This window comes from Halichoerus grypus, chromosome 1 (genome assembly GCF_964656455.1).
Source record: "Halichoerus grypus chromosome 1, mHalGry1.hap1.1, whole genome shotgun sequence".
Lineage (NCBI taxonomy): Eukaryota > Metazoa > Chordata > Mammalia > Carnivora > Phocidae > Halichoerus > Halichoerus grypus.
The window spans coordinates 30,953,271-30,973,050 of NC_135712.1; the positions used below are offsets into that span (position 1 = coordinate 30,953,271).

General features: G+C 36.1%; 1 protein-coding gene across 18 annotated transcripts in view; it reads left to right on the forward strand.

Annotated features, from left to right (window-relative positions):
- ROBO2 (roundabout guidance receptor 2) overlaps positions 1 to 17,232 on the forward strand; it is a 1,625,448-nt gene extending 1,608,216 nt beyond the window's left edge. For 11 of the 18 annotated variants that reach the window (XM_078058803.1, XM_078058842.1, XM_078058774.1 and 8 more), the window contains 4 exons: positions 5,681 to 5,854; positions 12,074 to 12,346; positions 14,496 to 14,696; positions 16,423 to 17,232. In XM_078058803.1, the coding sequence (XP_077914929.1) occupies positions 5,681 to 5,854; positions 12,074 to 12,346; positions 14,496 to 14,696; positions 16,423 to 16,424 (650 nt within the window). In that variant the 3' untranslated portion in view covers positions 16,425 to 17,232. The remainder of the gene's footprint in view (positions 1 to 5,680; positions 5,855 to 12,073; positions 12,347 to 14,495; positions 14,697 to 16,422) is intronic. The other 7 variants (XM_078059066.1, XM_078059028.1, XM_078059146.1 and 4 more) reach the window with 2 other exon arrangements.
- The last annotated feature ends 2,548 nt before the right edge of the window (positions 17,233 to 19,780 follow it).

Genomic DNA, 19,780 nt, shown 5'->3' on the forward strand with positions numbered 1-19,780 from the left:
CTCTTCAACTTTGAAGTCGTCTATCTAGTTTCTTAGCTCTTACATAGAGTAGCAAAGAAAACAGAGCTGGTGTTCTTTCTTTATTGACCAAAACCTACTTGAAGTCCTGTCTTCCATGCTACTCTCTCTTCCCATGGAAAGGAAAAAGAAAGCACCAAAGAAAATTTCATGAATAACTGAGATTTCTGAGGGCATGGCAAGGAGCATTAACAATCAAGATAAACTCAGAGCAAAGGCACCAAAGTAGCTGACGTGTTCAGGGACTGGCAAACTTGTAGGCTTGAAATCTGCATATGAAGGATTCACTACCGCAGGAGATGAATAGGGTGTTTTTGAAAAAGTCAAGCTAACTCTGCTAAGAGATGTCACTGAGTGCCATTTCTTTAGTGACACTGCTGTGGTGTAGGACTTTTCCTACTTTTTCAGGTTCAGAGACTATTTGTCAAAATGATAAATCCTGAAGCTCAAACCACACAGCAAGCCAACTTGAACAGGAAAAAAAAATGAAAGAAAGAAAATCCAGTTATTTCTTGGCTGGTTATAGTGGAGAAAGTAGAATTAAAACAAACAAAAATGGGCTAAGTACATTAAAATAGGTGGTTGAGTGTGGATGGACAATGCAGGAAAAAAAAGCAAATCGCCACTTCATATAACATTATTATCTTACTTTAAATAAGATATTGATAAATGTCAATATTCAAGCATATCAAAGCATAGCTAAGATATGTATATTAATTAATTTTTTAGTTTTCCCTTTCGGGTAATAACTCACTTCTTTTCCTATTGTCCAAGTTATCAAGAGTTGACTGACATTATATTCCTTACTTAATACATTTTCTACAAGTTCTTATGAGTATATTTTTTTCTGTAAATAAAATAAGTTCATTGCTAGGAAATGGCACATGGGATAGAATTACATGTAGGATTTATGGCAAATAATGAGAACATTGAAGACATTTAATTCCATATGCTCGATGTTTGTTGAATTTCTCCTGGGCAAAGCCCCCATAGAAGAAATATGAAAATGAGTAAGAGTCCCTAATTTCCAGAGTTCCACTATCTAGAAGAAGAGCCATTTATATGCAAGGAACTGTAGTTTGTAGAGGCCAGATATGCTACTATATGCATACTATTTGAAAAACACAGGAAGTAGAGAAATTGATTCCTCCTAAGACAGGGTTAAAGGTGAGGTGGAACCAAGGTGATAAAAGGGATATTGATTGGGACTTTCAAGTTTGGCGGTGGTCAGTAGAGTTAGTGACAATCCAGAGGTGTGTCGAAGGAACCAGAAGTAATGCTATGTATGTAGGTCAGGCAGTGGAAATACACAGGCTGTTAAGAGGGTGGAGGGCTGGAAAGGTAGGCGGGGCCAGATCCTGAAGGATCTCAAAGTCTTAACTTGGGATCTAGATGTGGCATTAGCAAACTGGGTAAGGTTTTGAATGGAGGAACAAAATTACATGATAAATGAGAAAAATAATGCAGATGACAATGAGGAAGATAGAAGGGACCAGAAGGAAATCAGGAGGCGCCTAAGAATGAACTTGGAGACGGAGAAAAAAGAGATGCTTGTTTGGAGAGGGAGTTTCAGAGAGCTGACACGGATTTAGTTGCAGATGCTCTGCAGACTTTTAGAAATACAGAAAACGGTGCATAGAAGAGACCAGGACGGAGCTTTCACGAATTTCAAAAATATCCTCAGTTCTAGGGTTTCATACTCTCCGGTGATCACTGACTGAATCACTTTGATTTTTTTCTTATCTGCTGTAACATTATATTGCAAAGCCCATTGCATCATTTCTCCTTTCGTTTTGGGCTGTTGGTGCTTGACTTGTGATTATTAACTCAGAAATGGTTCTATCAGAGGAGGCTCAGTTGCTGCTGTTATCTTCCTTGCAGTGGCCTGTGTCAGGGGAATTTGTTTGGAAAGTAAAAAGTATATCTCTGTGCTTTTGGCAAATAGAATCAAAACTCTATCTTTCTCTGCTACACTTAACACCCTTTTAACTTCTCAGGTTCTTCTAACCCCTCTGGTTTCTGTTTTCTCTCTCTTGAAAGTGCATGAACCCGTGTGATTGTATCCTGGCACCTGGACTAAAAATACAAATACTGCATCACAGCAAGACTCCTAACTATACTGTTGTCTCTTAAACACTGGAGAAAAGGGGGGGGGGCGGGGAGAATCTACGGCACTTGATTTTAATCTCTTTTTTTGTGAATGTGTAATTGGTTAATGTAGAAAGCATAAATGAGCTTCTTATAAATATTTTTTTGGCTCTCTTTTTTAAAAAGTTAGGCTAAGCGACACTTGGCACTTTATTGTGCCATAAATTAATGGTACACAACTTAATAAATATTGTAATATTAATTGTATTAAGTAATAGATTAAGGTTTCCATGTGCCTTGGTCTAAGAAAAAAATCTAAACTTGTAAATGACTTGCTGAAAAATTAAGAATACAAGTTATTTCTCAATATAGTCATATTTTGCAGTTCTTGGCACATGAAAGTGCAGTTCTTTTCCTCTATTGCCATATTGCGTTTTGCAGAAAAATCCGTATTAATGCCAGTTATATCCTTCATAATGGTTAATTTTCTAAAACAAAGACTCATAGTAAAGAGAAACCTGGAGTTCTTAAAACAATTAAAAAGCAAAGAAAGCATCCTGAGCTTTGAAATTAATAGAAATTTTTAAAGATACATTTTTTCTTTTGTTCTAAGTCTATATGCTCTGACACTATTTATACCTTTTTTGTTTATAGTGTTTGTTGTTATAGTTCCTGATTATTTCAATTTGTATTTTAAAATCTTGAAATGATTCTAGCACTTCCACAGTATACCAGTGTATGTTGAATGGAAATCATCGTTTGAGTCTGCATTAAATTCAAAATATATGTTCACCCTCTTCCTTCATTGGAGTCCTTGATAAGTCTACTTTAAATACACTACGATTTATTTCAATAGAAGTGTTCTTCTCTGAATTGTAGGGCTTAAAATATACATAGCAATTCTCTTTCAGAAAATGATTACGTGATAATTTAAACAATGTCAGACTGGAACCATACGAAACATGTTTTGTTTATGTGTCGCAAACAGGTACAGGTTTTAAAGGAGATTCATTCTTCTGCACTAGGAATGTTTCAACCATGGAGGATGCTTGCATGTGGCTGCAGAAGTCAGGATGAAACCAGATTTGCCTCAAGGAGGAGTGAGGAGTTGAGGCAGCCTACTTATTCCTTAGTAGAGTGTGTGCAAGGAGATGGGCTGTCCAATATATACCACTCACTAGACAACTACATTTGTTTTTAGGTTCAATGGTAAATGGATGGGGCTCTGCATCTGATGAGGATCGTAACTTTTCTAGTCATAGATCTAGCGTAGGTAGCTCCTCCGATGGCTCCATTTTGGCCAGCGGCAGCTTTGCGCACGCACTGGTGGCAGCAGCAGATAAAGCTGGTTTTAGGCTGCATGGAACCAGCCTTACAAGAACAGGTTGGTAGACCCTGAGTCCCACACTCTTTGCATCTTTGCATGAGAGAATCTTGTCCTTTAGACACTGAAATATTTTTCTCCTGTTCTTTCTCCTCAGTGAGTCTGACTGCAGGGCTTTCTGTGATATGCATGACCACAGTTGCGATCCTCAATTACCAGAACTTTCTTCTGATGCTACTTTTGCAGAGCCAAGAATAGGCTCCTACTCACTACCTTCTATCCGTTCTTTCCCTTTCCCTTCATGGCTCTGCTGATTAATTGGAAAAATGCTTCTTTTTTATATTACAACCAAGCTGCAACTGAGATTGTCATTAAATTTTCAATAACTCACATGTTGCAAAATTCTCACACAATCGATCATGTGCTCAGTTATTAAAATTATTCGACTTTTATCGCCATTACTTTCCTTTGCCCCATTTCTTTCTGCAAATGCATTTTCTGGGAAGGCTTTCTCAGCATGGGGTGAATGGGTCTAAGGCTGTCAGTCTAACAGTTCAAATGGCTGATGGTCTTATTAATTGTTTGGCTGTTAAAATTTTAACCCAATAATTTATTATCTGTTTTAAAGGATGCTAATTAAAGATACACCCACTGCATTTGCAACTTGAATAAAATGATGACTACATGTGTATTGCTCTTGCCATATTCTAATTTGGGTTTCTGAGAACAATTGAATACCAATTATATAACTTTTCATGTATCAGATTCTTTTCCCCAAAAGAAATGTGAGATACATTCTAATAATAGATCAGTAATTTGTGTTTGTTGTTTGACTGAAACAAAATAACTTTGGCATGATCCATGCTATTATATGACTGTACTTCTTAAATGAACTTATAAGAAGGTTCTAATATATGAACTAAATGGAGCTACCTTACAAAACAAACTAATGAAGCCTTTAACGCATTTTTGAAATCTTAATAGTATTAAACTAGTAAACTGAAGAAAAATGATTTTGACCCTTCACTAAACTCTCGGGTGATAAAAAGGAGTCTTGGAAATTTTCTTTGAATTATACTATCAGTATTTCTTTTGAGTACACATTAGGAATCTTCAAGCGTATAAAAAAATGTTTCCAAGCATTGCAGAGGTTTATTTTTCATATAGCATCCGAACTAAAATATGTTGTAATATAACGGTTATTTGAATTTTCTTGCTTTTTGTGGTATAGCTCTAAGCACAGCAGTAAGAAAGTGCAAGGAAACTAATAAATTAGAAGGCGTAAGTGCATTTCTTACATGTATGCTAATAGCTAATAAAGCATTAAGCAATGTCGTGTCATATTGACTTAAGAAAATGTAACTACATACAATAATTTTGTATGAAATGAAAGCATGCACAAGAGAATAAATACATGCACATAAAATAACCCTCCCTTACCATAATAAACATTCTATTAAAATCACAAGATGTTGAACATTTATTAGCTACCCTTTTCACAAAATAAATTTCCCTGCATATGTACTAAACCTCAAGAAAAGGACGTAACACAACTTCATTTTTCAATGAGAATTTGGAGTCTGCTCAGATACAATAATAGTCATCAGAAAATACCTATTGCACTTTGGATATGCAAGGTGAATTTAACCTGCTATCTATCCTATACTATACACTAATGTTATTGAGTTTCTGTAAAAGAGGTAAAATTCATCGTGCATTTGTATGGATTGGTAAGGTCAGTTTAATATATGTCTCTGAGCAGATCTTTCATGTAGATTTGTCAAATGCAATTACTTCAGGACCTTTTTCTGTGCTCAAAGTGAGTTTGTAAGATTCCATGGATAAAATTTGGTTAAGCAAATAAGAAGTACATAATTCAGTTCAGAAGTAACTTCTTTAATTTTAAGAAGTAAAAGCAGTGTGAATTTGCATATATCCATGAAAATATCACTAAGATCATCAAGGTTAAATAAAAATATAATCAAGTAATACCAAGTTTTGGGTTGGTGGATTTGTTTTATATCCATTTGCTTGAATTTTTTCAGTGGGCAGTGTGTTGGTTACTAAAAATTGGGTAAAATAAATGCAACAAGGCATATTTTTTTATGGAGATGCACCAGTATTTGATATCTTCAAATGGCATCTCTAGGCAAGCTTACAGGTTAGGCTAAGTAGAATAGAAATACAAAACAGGCAGAATCACTGCCTTATGACCTTCTCTATACCCCATTCCCTTTGTTTTCTTTTTAGGCAAAGCTTTTACCTCCTCTCAAAGACCTCGGCCAACCAGCCCATTTTCTACTGACAGTAATACCAGTGCAGCCCTGAGTCAAAGTCAGAGGCCTCGGCCCACTAAAAAACACAAGGGAGGGCGAATGGACCAACAACCAGCATTGCCTCATCGAAGGGAAGGAATGACAGATGGTAGGTTTGTTTCCTTCTCTCTTGTCTCCTCACTGAAGAGATGCACTCTGTGCAAATCATTAACTTAGATTAAAGTAGCTATGGTAGATTAGGCATTGCCTCATTATATAACAAGGCAGAAAGCCTAACAATATGGTCTTGTTCAAATAAAACACCCTCTTTTCTAACAATCTGGAATTATTTCTGTATTACAAGCCCCAAGAAATGTGTGCCATACCACTTTTCAATGTTGATCTTGCTGCCATTCTGGCATTTTCCATTAATGCTTTTTAATGAACATTCCCCTTTGAGGTTAGGAAAGAAAGCGTAGGTAGCACATGCACTTCCCGTGCATTTCTGTTTTAAACTTGGGACATTTCTGACATCAGATTAAGAGAACTTAGATGGTATTTCACTTTTGAAAAAACCATGAAGTGCTTTGTAATTAAACAATTTTTTTAGTTTTATAAATTTCAGGGCTAAAAGCCCTGGTAGATGGGTCAGCAAACTTTTCTGTAAAAGTCCAGATAGTAAATATTTTTGGCTTTACCTGGCCATACAGTCTCTGTCACAAATACTCAACACTGCCATTGTAGTACAAGTGTAGTTATAGAAAAAAAAAAAAATGAATTGAGTGTGAGTGATTTCCAAAACCTTATTGATAAACAGGCAGTGGCTGAATTTGGCCCATGGACCATAGTTTGCTGATCTATTTCAATTCTTTTATTTATGTATAGCATTCAGTCTTTGAGTATTTGCTGGTTTCAGGAAGCACAATACTCCTGGAGATGTCCTTGTTCACTAAAGAGTAGTTCATCTCTATAAAGCAGGATCTATTTCCCACATGTTCAACTTAATTCTCAGACATTTAAAAATAGGAATACAAATATTTATCCTGACGTTTTATTCTAAGGAATATTTAAGATGATTGATGTCAATAGCCTAGTATAATGCCCGACCCAAAGGTAAATTTCTTCCCCCTTCTCAGCGCTATCCCCTACAGGCACACAAACTTTATCCTGAGGTAGTTCTACTAAACACCAAAAGGATGAACTTAGCCAAGCCGCACATTAGAACCATCTAGGGAGCTCTTAAATTATACCCTGGGGATTGTGATTTAATTGTTCTGGGTGAAAACCAATTATGGGTATTTTTAAAGCTCCATGAATGAATCTAATGTGCAGTCAGCATTGAGAAGCTATGACGGAGTCCATAGCATTCATTTCAGTCTCTTAGACTTACCATTATAGGACAGAATGAGGCTTAGTTGGGAAAGTACTTAACGCTTTATTGGTTTGGGGGGAAGGGTCTGTAGCTGGCTGCCATCTTTGCGCTTTCGTTTGTCATTTTGTAATTCAGGGCCAACTTTAAAAGTCAACCATAACTTGTTCTAAAAGCTTTCAGGTTTACTTATCTTTCCTGTTACCTTGTTTTCATTGGGAAGTGTTTCTGTGGAATTTGAGGGTAAGGGTGCACTCAAGATTTTGATTCCTTTATAAACGAATATCCTGTGGTGAACAAAAATTCTCACCACTGCCTTTCTGCCTCAGATGATCTGAAGATTAGTTGAGCACTTAAAACAGTCAGTAGTGTTGATCTTATTCCCTCTAGATAAAAAGGACCACCCCCATTGATATGGTAGTCATAAAACTCAGAATTAACAATTTTTTATAGTTTTCCTGCTATCAAATGTGGAAAGAGAAAAAAAATTTTTTTCTGAAATGTTTGAAGATTATTTCCAGAATATGTGGAAGATAAAAAATATAAACAAACAAAATGGAGAGCGCTCCTTTTCTTCCTAAAATACTTTTCTTGCAAGGTTTTTCAGAAAGTCTGGTTAAAGCAAGCTGCCTCCTACTTTAAAGCATGATCAATTTATTGCTTATCTTTCTAAACAAGAAACAGGTCCCTAACTCTTAAAGTTGCCAGCATTTCAAAAGGGGGTTATGGATTATGTGTTGTTTGTAGATATACTTTGGAAGTAGTGATATTGCAAGGGAAATTTTGGCTCCCTTGTCTTCCCAAGTTTATGATTCAACGATGTTCTAGTTATGACAGGAGGACATTTATTATGGATGGCACTCTATAGATTATCTTTAAGGATGTTGTTATTTTATAGTAAATGTATGTGCCATAGATTTATATGGTATGAATCCATGCATCAGTATTAATTTTATAATATTTGTATGTAAAATCAAACTGTGCTTCTAGGGAAGGCTGCTGTTTAGTAGCACTTAGTGTATAGACATTTTTATACTAAAACTTTTGCTTTATACATTTTAGAATTATATTTGGTGAGTAAATTAATCAGGCTAATTACTGGCAGCTGCTATACCAAACAGTCGCTTAGTACAGCAAGTTTGTTTCTCATGGACACAGTAATTTATAAAGGTCAGGTCGCTCTCCTCTAAGTAGTAATGTAAGGATGTATGCTTCTCCAATACTGGGATACCATTATTTTTAAAGTGAGACATTTATGGCTTCTGAGTGAGGGGAAGACAAAATCTGGGTGATCACTTGGGAGGTTCTATGGTCAGGCCTGCAAGTGGCATATGTCACTTCTCATTTCCTTGACAAGAGCACTGGCACATGACATCAGACTCCTGACTAGAGTGGGAAAATAATATTTTCTTGTGTCTAGTAAGAGGAACTGGGAATGGTGAAAAACATCAGTCTCTGTCTCAAAGGCAAGGCAAACCCCAACACACACATCGAGGATTCTTCTTCTCCCTTGAATAAAGACTCTTCTAAGCAGGCATTGCTCAATTGAAATCTTCTATTCCATTTGCATAAGCTAAAGAATACCCTTTAAAACAAATATATTGACAAATGCTGAAGAAAGAAAGCAGAGAAAGTAGTTTTCTGTCCATCAACCTTTTTTCCTGAGATCATTGCCTTCCAGTCTGTTCTCCCCTCATTCCTAATGTCCTGATTAGAGAAGGGACTCTTTCCTCTTCCACAAATTAGCTTGGCCACAAACTAGCTCTGCTACAAACTAGCCTGTACCATTAAGCAAATTCCTTTATTCATTAATCTGTTCATTCCCGTGCCAAATGATAGGCTGGAAACCAACAGGCAAAATTCCCTGCTTTTTGGAGCTTACATTCTATTGAGGGAAGATAAAGAACAACATAATTATATAAGGGAAAATAAAAGTATATAAGACGGTGGTAAGTGTCATGGAGAAAAAAACATAGGAAGGAAGTCGAGAAATACCGGGGATAAAGGGGGGGAGGTCTTTTTTAAATAAAGTCTCAGGGAAAGCTTGACCAAGTAGATGACAGTAGAGAAGACTGGAAGATTAAAAGGAAAAGAGCAATGCTGATATCAAGGAAAGGTCATTCCAGGGCATGAGGACAGCAAGTGGAAGCCTGAAGCTTATTTGCTGAAAAGTAAGAGAAGCAGTGTGACTGAGGCAGAGAGAGCAACAAAATAGAATATGAAGTTAGACAAGTCAGTGAGGGCCAGTGTTTGTAGGATCTTAAGCTTCTGTAAGGACATTGGCTCTTACTTTGAATGGGAAACCATCGAACAGGTGTTTGTGTGTGTGTGTGTGTGTGTGTGTGTGTTTAAGGCGAAGGAGTAACATGATCTTACTTATGCTTCTATTTTTAGAAAAAACACTCTAGCTGTTATGTCAAGATAGACTAAATGTGCTTCTGTGCGGAAGCACAGAAACCGCATAAGAGGTTGTAGAAGTCATATAGGGAAGAGATGTTAGAGGTTCCTCCCGAGGTTAGAATCAGTGGAAGCAATGAGAAAGATTGAATTCTGGCTATAGCTTGGCAGAGCCCACAAGATTTGTTCATGAAATTAACACAGGCTGTAAGGCAAGGAAGTCAAAGATTACTCCAAAGTCTTGGTCAACTTGTAGAATGCAATTGCTGCTAATTGAGATGATGAACACTACAGAAGAAGCATATCTTGTACAGGAAGGTCCAGAACTCAGTTTTGATATGTGAAATTTTAGATACTTTCTAAACATCTAAGTTGAACTCCTCAGTATGGATTTAGTCACGTGAGTCTGGAGCTCACAGAAGGGGAGATCCCAGCTGTAGATATTTGATTTCTTTTTGCCTTTTTTTTTTTAACCTGAAAAAGAGGATAATAATGGCACATATTTCATTGGACTGTTGTGTGCCTGACAATAAGAAATCCTCAGTAGGCCAGTAAGAGACTCTTTAGTGAATTGATTTATTTGAAATGAATTAACATGGAAATGAATAATAAATTTAAGTAAACATATTTGATTACATACTTTTATTTTTGCTGCAGTCAGTCTTAATCCATCTTTTTCCCAATTTGTTTATTTCAATGTGCATGCCATGTTCTTTCTTCTTAGAATATAAAAACTCCAAGTATATTACTTAATTATGTAGCCATATAATTTCAGGTTAAATTAAATAGTAATCAGAATTTTGGCTAGCATAAGCAGATGCCATTTTGGCCATTTTAAAAATGAAGCTGCTTTGATGGAGAATAAAAATCAATGACCAGATATGTTATTTTGAAAGCAAATATAATAATTCCTGCTCCTCCCCACAACTGGCAGTCTTAAGTCCAAACACGCAAATGAAATAATTACTTTACATTTATAATAATACATACTAAAGGAAGTCAGTATTGAATAAAAGGAAACACTAAACTCATTGGTGGATTATTCTACAAACAGATATCACAATAGTGGATTAGCTCTTCATTTTGGAAGAAATGTTCCAAATGCAACTTTATTCTCCCAGATGGAAATGCTGTTCCCTTCAATAATTAGTAATTCATAATCTAACAAGAGGACATACATAAGAACTAGGAATTCTGCTTCAACATGGGAACTCCCAAAGCAGATGCAGAGGAGAGTATTATTGTCAATTCAATGGAGGACGATATCATTTTTCTCATTAAGAGAGAGTATAAAGCTTCTTAAAGTCTTTAAAAAGAACAACTTAGCCTTCCTTGAGGAAGCTATCTTTTGTTCACAAGAGATTTGTGCTTTTTCCTTTTAAATTTCACAAATAGTATTATTAGAAATAAGAGCACAAATACAACAATGATATGGGAAATAATGGACTAATATTATATGCAACAGCCCCTATTAATAATATAAATTTGTAGTGCATATGATATTTGATTTTATGAGCAATTAATGTAATCACTGATATTCTAAGGATGAACAGAGAAGTTTGCAATAGTATGCCAGAAAAATTAGAAGGTAGTAGTGTTTAGAATGTTCAGGAGATTTCAAAATCTTCAACAAAGTAATTTTAGAACTAGTATAATGATATAAATCACATAATAGGACTAGTACACTACTTAAAGAAAGATGAAAGAAGAGATTAAGATCACAGTTGAAGACAATCAAAATATAAAGGTGTCATGATCCAAACAGCTAATGAAAGGAAAATGAAAAATTAGCTGCACGTTCGAACTTTTGATTTTTTCATGTCTTATATTTAATTTAAAGAGCTTTTTTGCAAAGTTATCTATTCTACTACATCTCAAATTTTTATGATGACTTGTCTATTCTAGCACCATGAAGCATATTCTCTCTGTACTCTGAACATTGGTTATTACTTATTAAAATTAATATGCTGGAAGATTATAATGTATTAGTTGTAACTCATTAGCTAACTCATGAAACGAACAGCCAGAATTGGTTGTCAGGCAGAATGTTAATTGCATTTAATAAATGTTAGCTTAACCCTTTGACTGTTGCTAAATGTACCACATACATGGGTAAAGGCAGTCATATGTTGCATATAATATGGCATATAGTTCTTAATTTTCCTGAGGGCAACATTTCCGATGGAGATTGGCAGGATAACCTTTATTCTTCTCGGGGCCTTTCATTAACACAGCTGCTAGAGTGTCTAGTCATTTTGTGTCACGATATGTCTACTTTGAGGAGGTGGGGGTGGACAATGGAGAAAATGTGGAGAACACATAAATTGCCTTTTATACCTTGAACGTTAGCCTCAATGTGCAATTGAAAACACTGTCCACATATAATAGTTGAAATCAGTCGATTTTGTTTCAAAGACACTGTGATCCAAATATAGCAAAGAGATCAATAATAGGCATTTTAGATAGAAATAACTGACCTTTGCCCCCCGCCTCCTCCCCCCAAATTTGTTTTGCATGAGTGAGACTTTTAAGATGGCACGGGTTTTTTTCTTCATCTTGAATTAAAACCTGTATTTTTTCATTAAATTTTAGTCCATTCTAAACATTATTCACAATTTTTAGATCTTCCACCACCACCAGATCCCCCTCCAGGTCAGGGTTTAAGGCAGCAAATAGGCCCGAGCCAGCATGCTGGTAACGTGGAAAACTCAACAGAGAGAAAAGGAAGCTCTCTGGAGACACCACCAGCATCCAACTTAGAAGACACAAAGAGCTCATTGGATTGTCCAGCTAGAACGTCCCTAGAGTGGCAGCGACAAACCCAAGAATGGATAAACTCCACAGAACGCCAAGAAGATATACGGAAAGCCCTACACAAACAAAGTGTTGGACCAGGTGTGTTCTGCACAGTCCCAGGAAAGTGTGGACTTTTACCTTTTGTTTTCCTACCAGGTATTTTAGAAGTGGCAGTTGTTTAAGAGCATCTGAAAAAAGTTTGCCTTGAGTCACTGAAAAGTTGGGATTCCTCAGCAGAATTTACCAACACACACCTTAAGGCTGATTCCCGTGGGGATTGTTCCTCAAGTTAACCTCTGCATAGGGGTATTTGAGCTCAAGAGACCTTCAAGCTTCACCTGTATTGTTCAGGAGACAATTTGATTTTTTGCCTTTTAATGTTTATATCGAAATACTTTTAAGACCTCTAAATTTCATCTTAATGTCAATTTAATCCCTGCCTTCAACCAGTTTCATTTTGACTGAAGTAACTAGTCATTTTGAAAGCAGAACTCACTTCAGTCAAATCATTGAATTCATTGAAATAACAAAGTTGCTTATAAATGCACACAAATATCTCAGGATAGAAAAGGTTAAACTGGGCCTGTACTTTCTCCAACTGATTGAATTTAGTTGATTGTTAACACTTCATTGGGAAATATTCTTGTTTATAAATCAAGCTTCCTGGAACTGTCCCAAAATAAATGTCATCATTTGTGGTTGGATTTTTTTTGGAAGGGGTAGTGGCTGTTGGGACCTATTATAGAAATACATTTTCTGGAACATTTCTTCTCATATTGGGATTCACTTTCATTGAGTATTAAAACATACACACAAACAAACACACAACAACATTTGAGAGTTTCTTTACACATTTATTTTTTAATTTGGACTCAATCTTTTGTAGATATGTCCACTACCCATGCATTTTCAAAAATTATATGATGTCACAACTTGGTGCTTAAGGTTTTAGAAAATGTAATATATACAAGAGCCAAAATATGTCAATTTTAATACCTAGACTTAGTGAAACATTTAGGAAGCTTACATCATTCAGGCTGTGAGAGAAAAAGTATGTGATCCTTGAGACTTCATAAAGACCATCTAAGGAGAGAAACAGTTATCACAGTAATAATAATGGCCATACCTAAAAGAAGGAAAAAAAAAGAAGAGGTAGAGAGAAAAAGAAGAAGAAAGAAGGAAAGAAAGAAAAAAATGTTTCAAAATATTAGGTACTTAATACACATTGTGTTATTTGTAGAGAATTGATACATAAAATATGTTTTCATTTATTATTATTTATTTATGAAAATGTGTATTTCTCTTTTTCTGTTAAGGAAATACACAATCTTTAAAATAATGTGTTTCTATCCCCAGAAACAACAAAAATTTAGGAAGCTTATTTCAACTAATATAGTTCTTTATCCAAATTGAGAAAATGTTGCTATAAAGTGAAACAAAAACCATGTTTCTTCAATCTTAATTGCAAAATTTAATTGGAGCCACACTGAACACCAGAAATTATACTCAGAAATGCTTTTGTTAAACAATATGGTTCACTGTATGCAACTCCCTTTTATTAATAAATTTAAATTTTGCAAATGATATATAATATATTTTTATCCCCAAATTTATTTTTTTTAAGATTTTATTTATTTATTTGAGAGAGAGAGGAGAGCATGAATGGGGGGAGGAGCAGAGAGAGAGGGAGAAGCAGACTCCCTGCTGAGAGGGAAGCCCAACACAGGGCTCCATCCCAGGACCCAATTCCAGGAGCCCAGAATCATGACCTGAGCTGAAGGCAGACACTTAACTGACTGAGCCACCCAGGGCCCCTATCCCCAAATTTCTTTTAATTTAATCCTGTTTCAGATCCTATTATCAGAAATGTTATCTGCACATTAAAATTTTTTAAATATCTGGGCTTATTAAACCTCTTATTTTTAATTTTACTGAAGAGTGAAATGGGGACACCCAGGTGGCTCAATCGTTAAGCGTCTGCCTTCAGCTCAGGTCATGATCCCAGGGTCCTGGGATCCAGCCCCGCATCGGGCTCCCTGCTCCGCGGGAAGCCTGCTTCTCCCTCTCCTACTCCCCCCTGCTTGTGTTCCCTCTCTTGCTGTGTCTCTCTCTGTCAAATAAATAAATAAGAAGTCTTTATTTTAAAAAAAGAGTGAAATGGTAAAATAGCCCATCGTGAACTTAATATTAAAAGTTTGTTTTGCCTCCTTGTTGCTCTTCAGCTTAGCACTTTGTGTTTCTTTTTCAGAGGAGACATTGGTGCCCTACAGCAAGCCCAGTTTCCCATCTCCAGGAGGTCACAGCTCATCAGGAACAGCTTCTTCTAAAGGATCCACTGGACCAAGGAAAGCCGAGGCGTTGAGGGGAAGTCACCAGCGCAATGCCAGCGACCTTCTTGACATGGGATATATGGGCTCAAATAGTCAAGGACAGTTTACAGGTGAATTATGTAAGTGCTTTAGGACACTTAAAAGGCTCTGGTGATTGAGAACAAAGAGTGGGTTAATAACGTAGGGGAGGAAAAAGTTTCCTTGACCCTCTTAGGGTCCCAGCCTGGGTCTGAAAGTTAAACTGATAAAGACAGATTAACAGGAGAAAAGCCTACAAATTTTATTGAATTTTTACATGTTCATGGGTGATTTCAGAAGAGCATGAAGACCCAAAGAAGTGACCAGAGTAGAAAGCTTTTATATTTTTTAGACAAAGAAACCATAAACTTGTGAAGATTTTATGAGACTGAGAGGTTTGGGTAGGGGAGTAGTCAATGGTAAAGAAGTAACTAGGAAGATAAAGGTTAGTTTAACAAGGTTTGTTTGCACAGATTTCTCGGTCCCATAACTCTCTGACCCTGGGAATAAGAATGTCTTCCTTCCTCTGGTAGAGGGAGGGTAACTTTCATGTGGAAGTTTTATGACCCATTTCAGAAAAGAAGAGCCAGTGGGGAGGAGGGAGGTCAGAGTGACTTTCCTGCCTCTGTTGGTTTCTCAGACTTCTTCAGCTTTCGATATTCAGTATGCCAAGGTGTCATATTTTGGGGTAGCATGTCCTGAACCTCATCAATAATATTGGGACTATAAACAAATTTCAGAATAGTAGAAATCTTTCTTTGCTATGAGAAAAAAATCGATTATGATTTTGAGCAGGTTCAGTCATAATGTAGACCACTGCTATTTACAGCCATCTATTAAGTGAATATTTCTTCTACTTCAAGTCTGATTTACCCTATACAAAAATTGCCTATATTTAGGCAATTAATCTTAATATTTATAAGTTAATTAAACATAGTCCACTTTGCCTTTTAAAGAACCTCAGGAATTCCTCATTCCCTAGTTGCTCTTCATTTATTTATTTATTTTTTAAATTTAGGCAGTTGACCTTGTAAAGCTGATCTTTGATTATAAAAACATATTTTATAAATAAATTTCTTTTTGAATGAAGAGCCAACATTCATACTATAACTAATCAATAAAAATAAAATACCAGGCAACAGAGAAAGATAGCATGTCACAGTATGTCACAGGAAGAAGCACTGAATTCTTTGTGTTAATTTTTTTTCATGAAATTTACCAATTCTGCTATCCAACATCAGAATTATACTTGTCAAATATTTTCAGCTGCTTTTTTGGATTCATGTTAAAAGCACTGCTGAAGGAGCAGCCCTGGGTTCCAGTCTTCTCAACCCAGAGCAAGTAAACTACCTTCCCAATCTCTCTACTTCCTGACCTAAAACATGGCATTACTATTACGCTTACATCACAGACTGGGGGATTCCATGAAATAATGAGAAGTAAAAGTACTTGCAAACTGTAAAGTTCTTTATTGACTAGACTTAGCATTCTTGTTGTCTATTACTGATCTGATTATTAAGATATGTTTATAATTTTTAATTTGATTCGTGACTACTTGGGTTTTGCTTTGACTTTTATTTTAGAGCAAAGATAAACTCACAGGAGATGTGCAGAGATAGCTCTACGTGGATTCTAAATCTCCAGATTTTACGTTTCTTTCTTCCCCTCCCATCACTGTATTTCCCAACTTTACACACTCACAAAATCTGTCTGATGACGTTCTCTTCATTTATTATCTATTCGCCTTGCTTTTTGTTGTGCTGGTCAGGATGAAAGACTACTTAATTTCAACGCAAACTTATTTCTGATTTTTTCATCTCTTTGTAGAGTAACTGAGAGGAGACATGCAAAGCTGCTCTGAAGGACCACCAGGTCTGAACTCATGGAAGTGATGACACTAAACAGTGCAATGAACAATTTCTTTATTTATGTACAATTAAAAGAACTGTAAATGCAATGTAAAGACACACAGCCACACATATCCCACAGATATTTTACTTGTGTTCTTCTCTTAACTACACCACCCACCTTAACTCTTTCTTGTCAGGAGTATATAAAAAAGAAAGAAAAGCAAACTCGCCCTCCAGGAAGAAAAGGATTTTCCTCTGTATATAATTTCTTTTGTGCATTGCTATGCAAGCTCACTCTTTTTAGATCTGTTCATACTATTGTCTGTTTTTATTGGTCTGTTGTACTATATGTGAATTAATAGGCTGTGGTGCCATATATTAACTTTTAATTGTGTAACTTTTATGTTTAAATTTTGCACTGCAATTTTTTTTGGTGATAAGCACAAATCTCTACTCCTCGTGACATGAAGAACAAGACTGAATGTGAAGGGAGTTTCTGTACTGTAAGCTAGGCTGGATGTGCTGGTTGGAACCAATCACGGTAGATGGTTTGCAGCTGGGGTGTAGGAATAGGAAGATGCAAAGGAACAGTGGTGTTGGCAAAGTCTTCTTTGAATATCAGGGACTGAGTCAATAAAAAGGAAAGCAGAAAGGTGGCTTTTACTATTGACAAAAAGAAGGGGTCAAAGAAAGAAATTTAAGTCTTAAGGCTAAATAGGCATTACAATATGCAGGTAGCAAAGATGTACTAAGCTTGCTAAAAAAAAAAAAAGAAAAAGAAAAGAAATCAAGGTTATATGTAGAATCAACTTAACCTGTCATTGTAATTGACCCATCTGAGAATTATAACAAGCAAAAGGAAATTAAGGTGTTTCACAAGAGCTGTGTTTATATTACAGTTTTTATAAAAGCATTTTCTGAATTACCATAATTAATCTCTCCAACTCATTAAGTCAGAGTATAATGTGAAGTTCCCCAAGGAAACAAACAAAATGAACTCTAGAATATCTAGCAAATAGTTAAAGAGGCAATTTATTATTAGGACATACTCGGGCTGCTTCCAAATGCAAAAACTCTATTGCAATATCTCATTTGATCTTTCTAATACATGTACAGTACACACTAGAGGATAGAGCTGCATCACTTAAATTTATGACTTTGAAAAAATAATGCAGTCTATAGACAACTTTGTGTTTTATTTGGTTAAAAAGTGAAGTTTATGCCACAAATGTATAGCCAAATTGTAAGTGCTTACAAAGCAGTGCTCAGAGTATGTTCAGTTCACAGTAAGTAGATTTATTGGAATAAACATTTTATGGTACATTCTCAGAAATTGGCTACCAGCTAAAATATGTTTGACCCATTTTGAATGAGTAAGTTGAAAAGAAAAATTTAAAAGGAGAAAAATGCATGTTTATACACTTTTTAAATAAAACCAAACCTCATTAAGTGGACATTAATAACAGTGTCCTGCCTCATTTGTTTCCACGACTTTGAGAACGAGGAATTCCTGAACGTCAGTCATATATGGTCAAAATGAATCCGACTTTGAAATATAAGTCAGCCCCTGTATGCGTAGAGTCGATCAGTCAAGTAGAAGAGACCTTCCCTGCAATTCCCACTTGTGACATTTTTTCTGTGTGCTGCCTACACAACTGTAAATTCTATTTCTAGTTATACTTTCTCATGTTTTTCCTATGATGTGTTCAGTAGTTGGTATTTTGAAAAATGTTCGATGTAATGATTAGAATCATTTCTAAAATATGGGACCTGCTTGAATGACAATTCATACTCCCAGGCATGATTGGCTCAGTCACCAATTCCATATCATATTGTTATAGCAAAGGGATAATATAATTCATTTTCTCTATCCTTTTTGTTCCCTGAGACTGCATCAACACAGGCAAGAGTGGAGGAACATAATGTTCTTTATGGGCCCCAACATCTTCTTGGTGCCATGTAGCTCATTTCTTCCCCGAAGAGAAAAAACGTTCTGAGACACACTTATTAAATGCTTTATCAACTTTCTACCACCAGTGCCTGAATTTTAATGCAGTTTGCTTTCTCTGGGTCAGATTGTCTAGGGAAGATGAGACGTTCCTGTGAAGAATGACTACATACTATTCGCAACTGTAGGATGTGAGGAATTTAATTTTTATTTATGCGGTTCCCTACTTCACCTCTTTCTATTTAAAAGCAAACAAAGTTTTGTTCATTTGTGTTCCCTCTTTATGCTTCTCTGTAACCCACTTTAGAGTAAAGCTTTAATTCATTACATTTATTACACGTAGATGTTGATCCCTAATGTGACAAATAAACCAAGACTTCAATGTAGAGTATGGGTATAAAAGTGACTTCTGGAATAACGCAGGACATAGCATCATACCTTCCTGATTATTTTCAGTGTATAAAATGTAACCGTTTTGGTTAGGTGTTGTCAGTACAGACCCTACAGTTACTTGGAATGTTCTTTTAGAACATTCCCTTAACATTCCCTGTTAAGTCTAGTTTTATATGTAAATTGGTTAGTAAAATCCTGCACCCAACATATCATCCTCACACAGATACAGAGCAAGACAAAATGCTGTGGCTATCCAGATGAATTCAGGAATCCTATCCAAAAATCAAAAGCTTTTGTCAACTTACTCTATGTAAAAAGCTTCTAATCAGTATGTCAGAATGTCATTAGAAGAATGCAAACATGTATAAGCCCTCCCGGAATTTTTTTCATTTTGTAGCCCATTGAATGAATGTGATTAGAAATTCACTGAGCTCACTCTTCTTCAGGTCTACATAAGGCCTGCATAACTTGTCAGAAGGAAATCTGGTTGGGAGAGAACGCAAACTCACCTTGTACTCACGGGCCATGCTGCTGTGCAGTCAAGCCCCAGACAACACAGCTCCCTTCTCAACATGCCACGTCTCCACTGGGGAAAGCCAGTCAGCACCCCAACTCAGGTATGCCTCCGAGCATGCAGGCAGAGTCGGCCCACCCCTTTCCAGATCTTTTCCATGCCATATTTAAAGTGGGATAGTACAGGGGCTTGAAAACAACGGATTTCTTCACAGGATTTGAATCCAGTTCGAGGGAGCATATAGGAAAATCAAGACGAACACCTAAGGTGTCCTATAACAAAGGGAAGTAAATACATTGCAAGTATGCTTGTTCTAAGTAACAAAACAGGTAAAATGGTGTTCTATGTCATAGTTGAATGCTCTGGGTATTTAAAAATATCTTCAATAGGATTCAAGTTGAAAGTTTGTACGAGCTCTGATAGAACACCTCCAAATTTCTATTCAACAAATTTAGGCAACTGTCCATCGACAACATAATT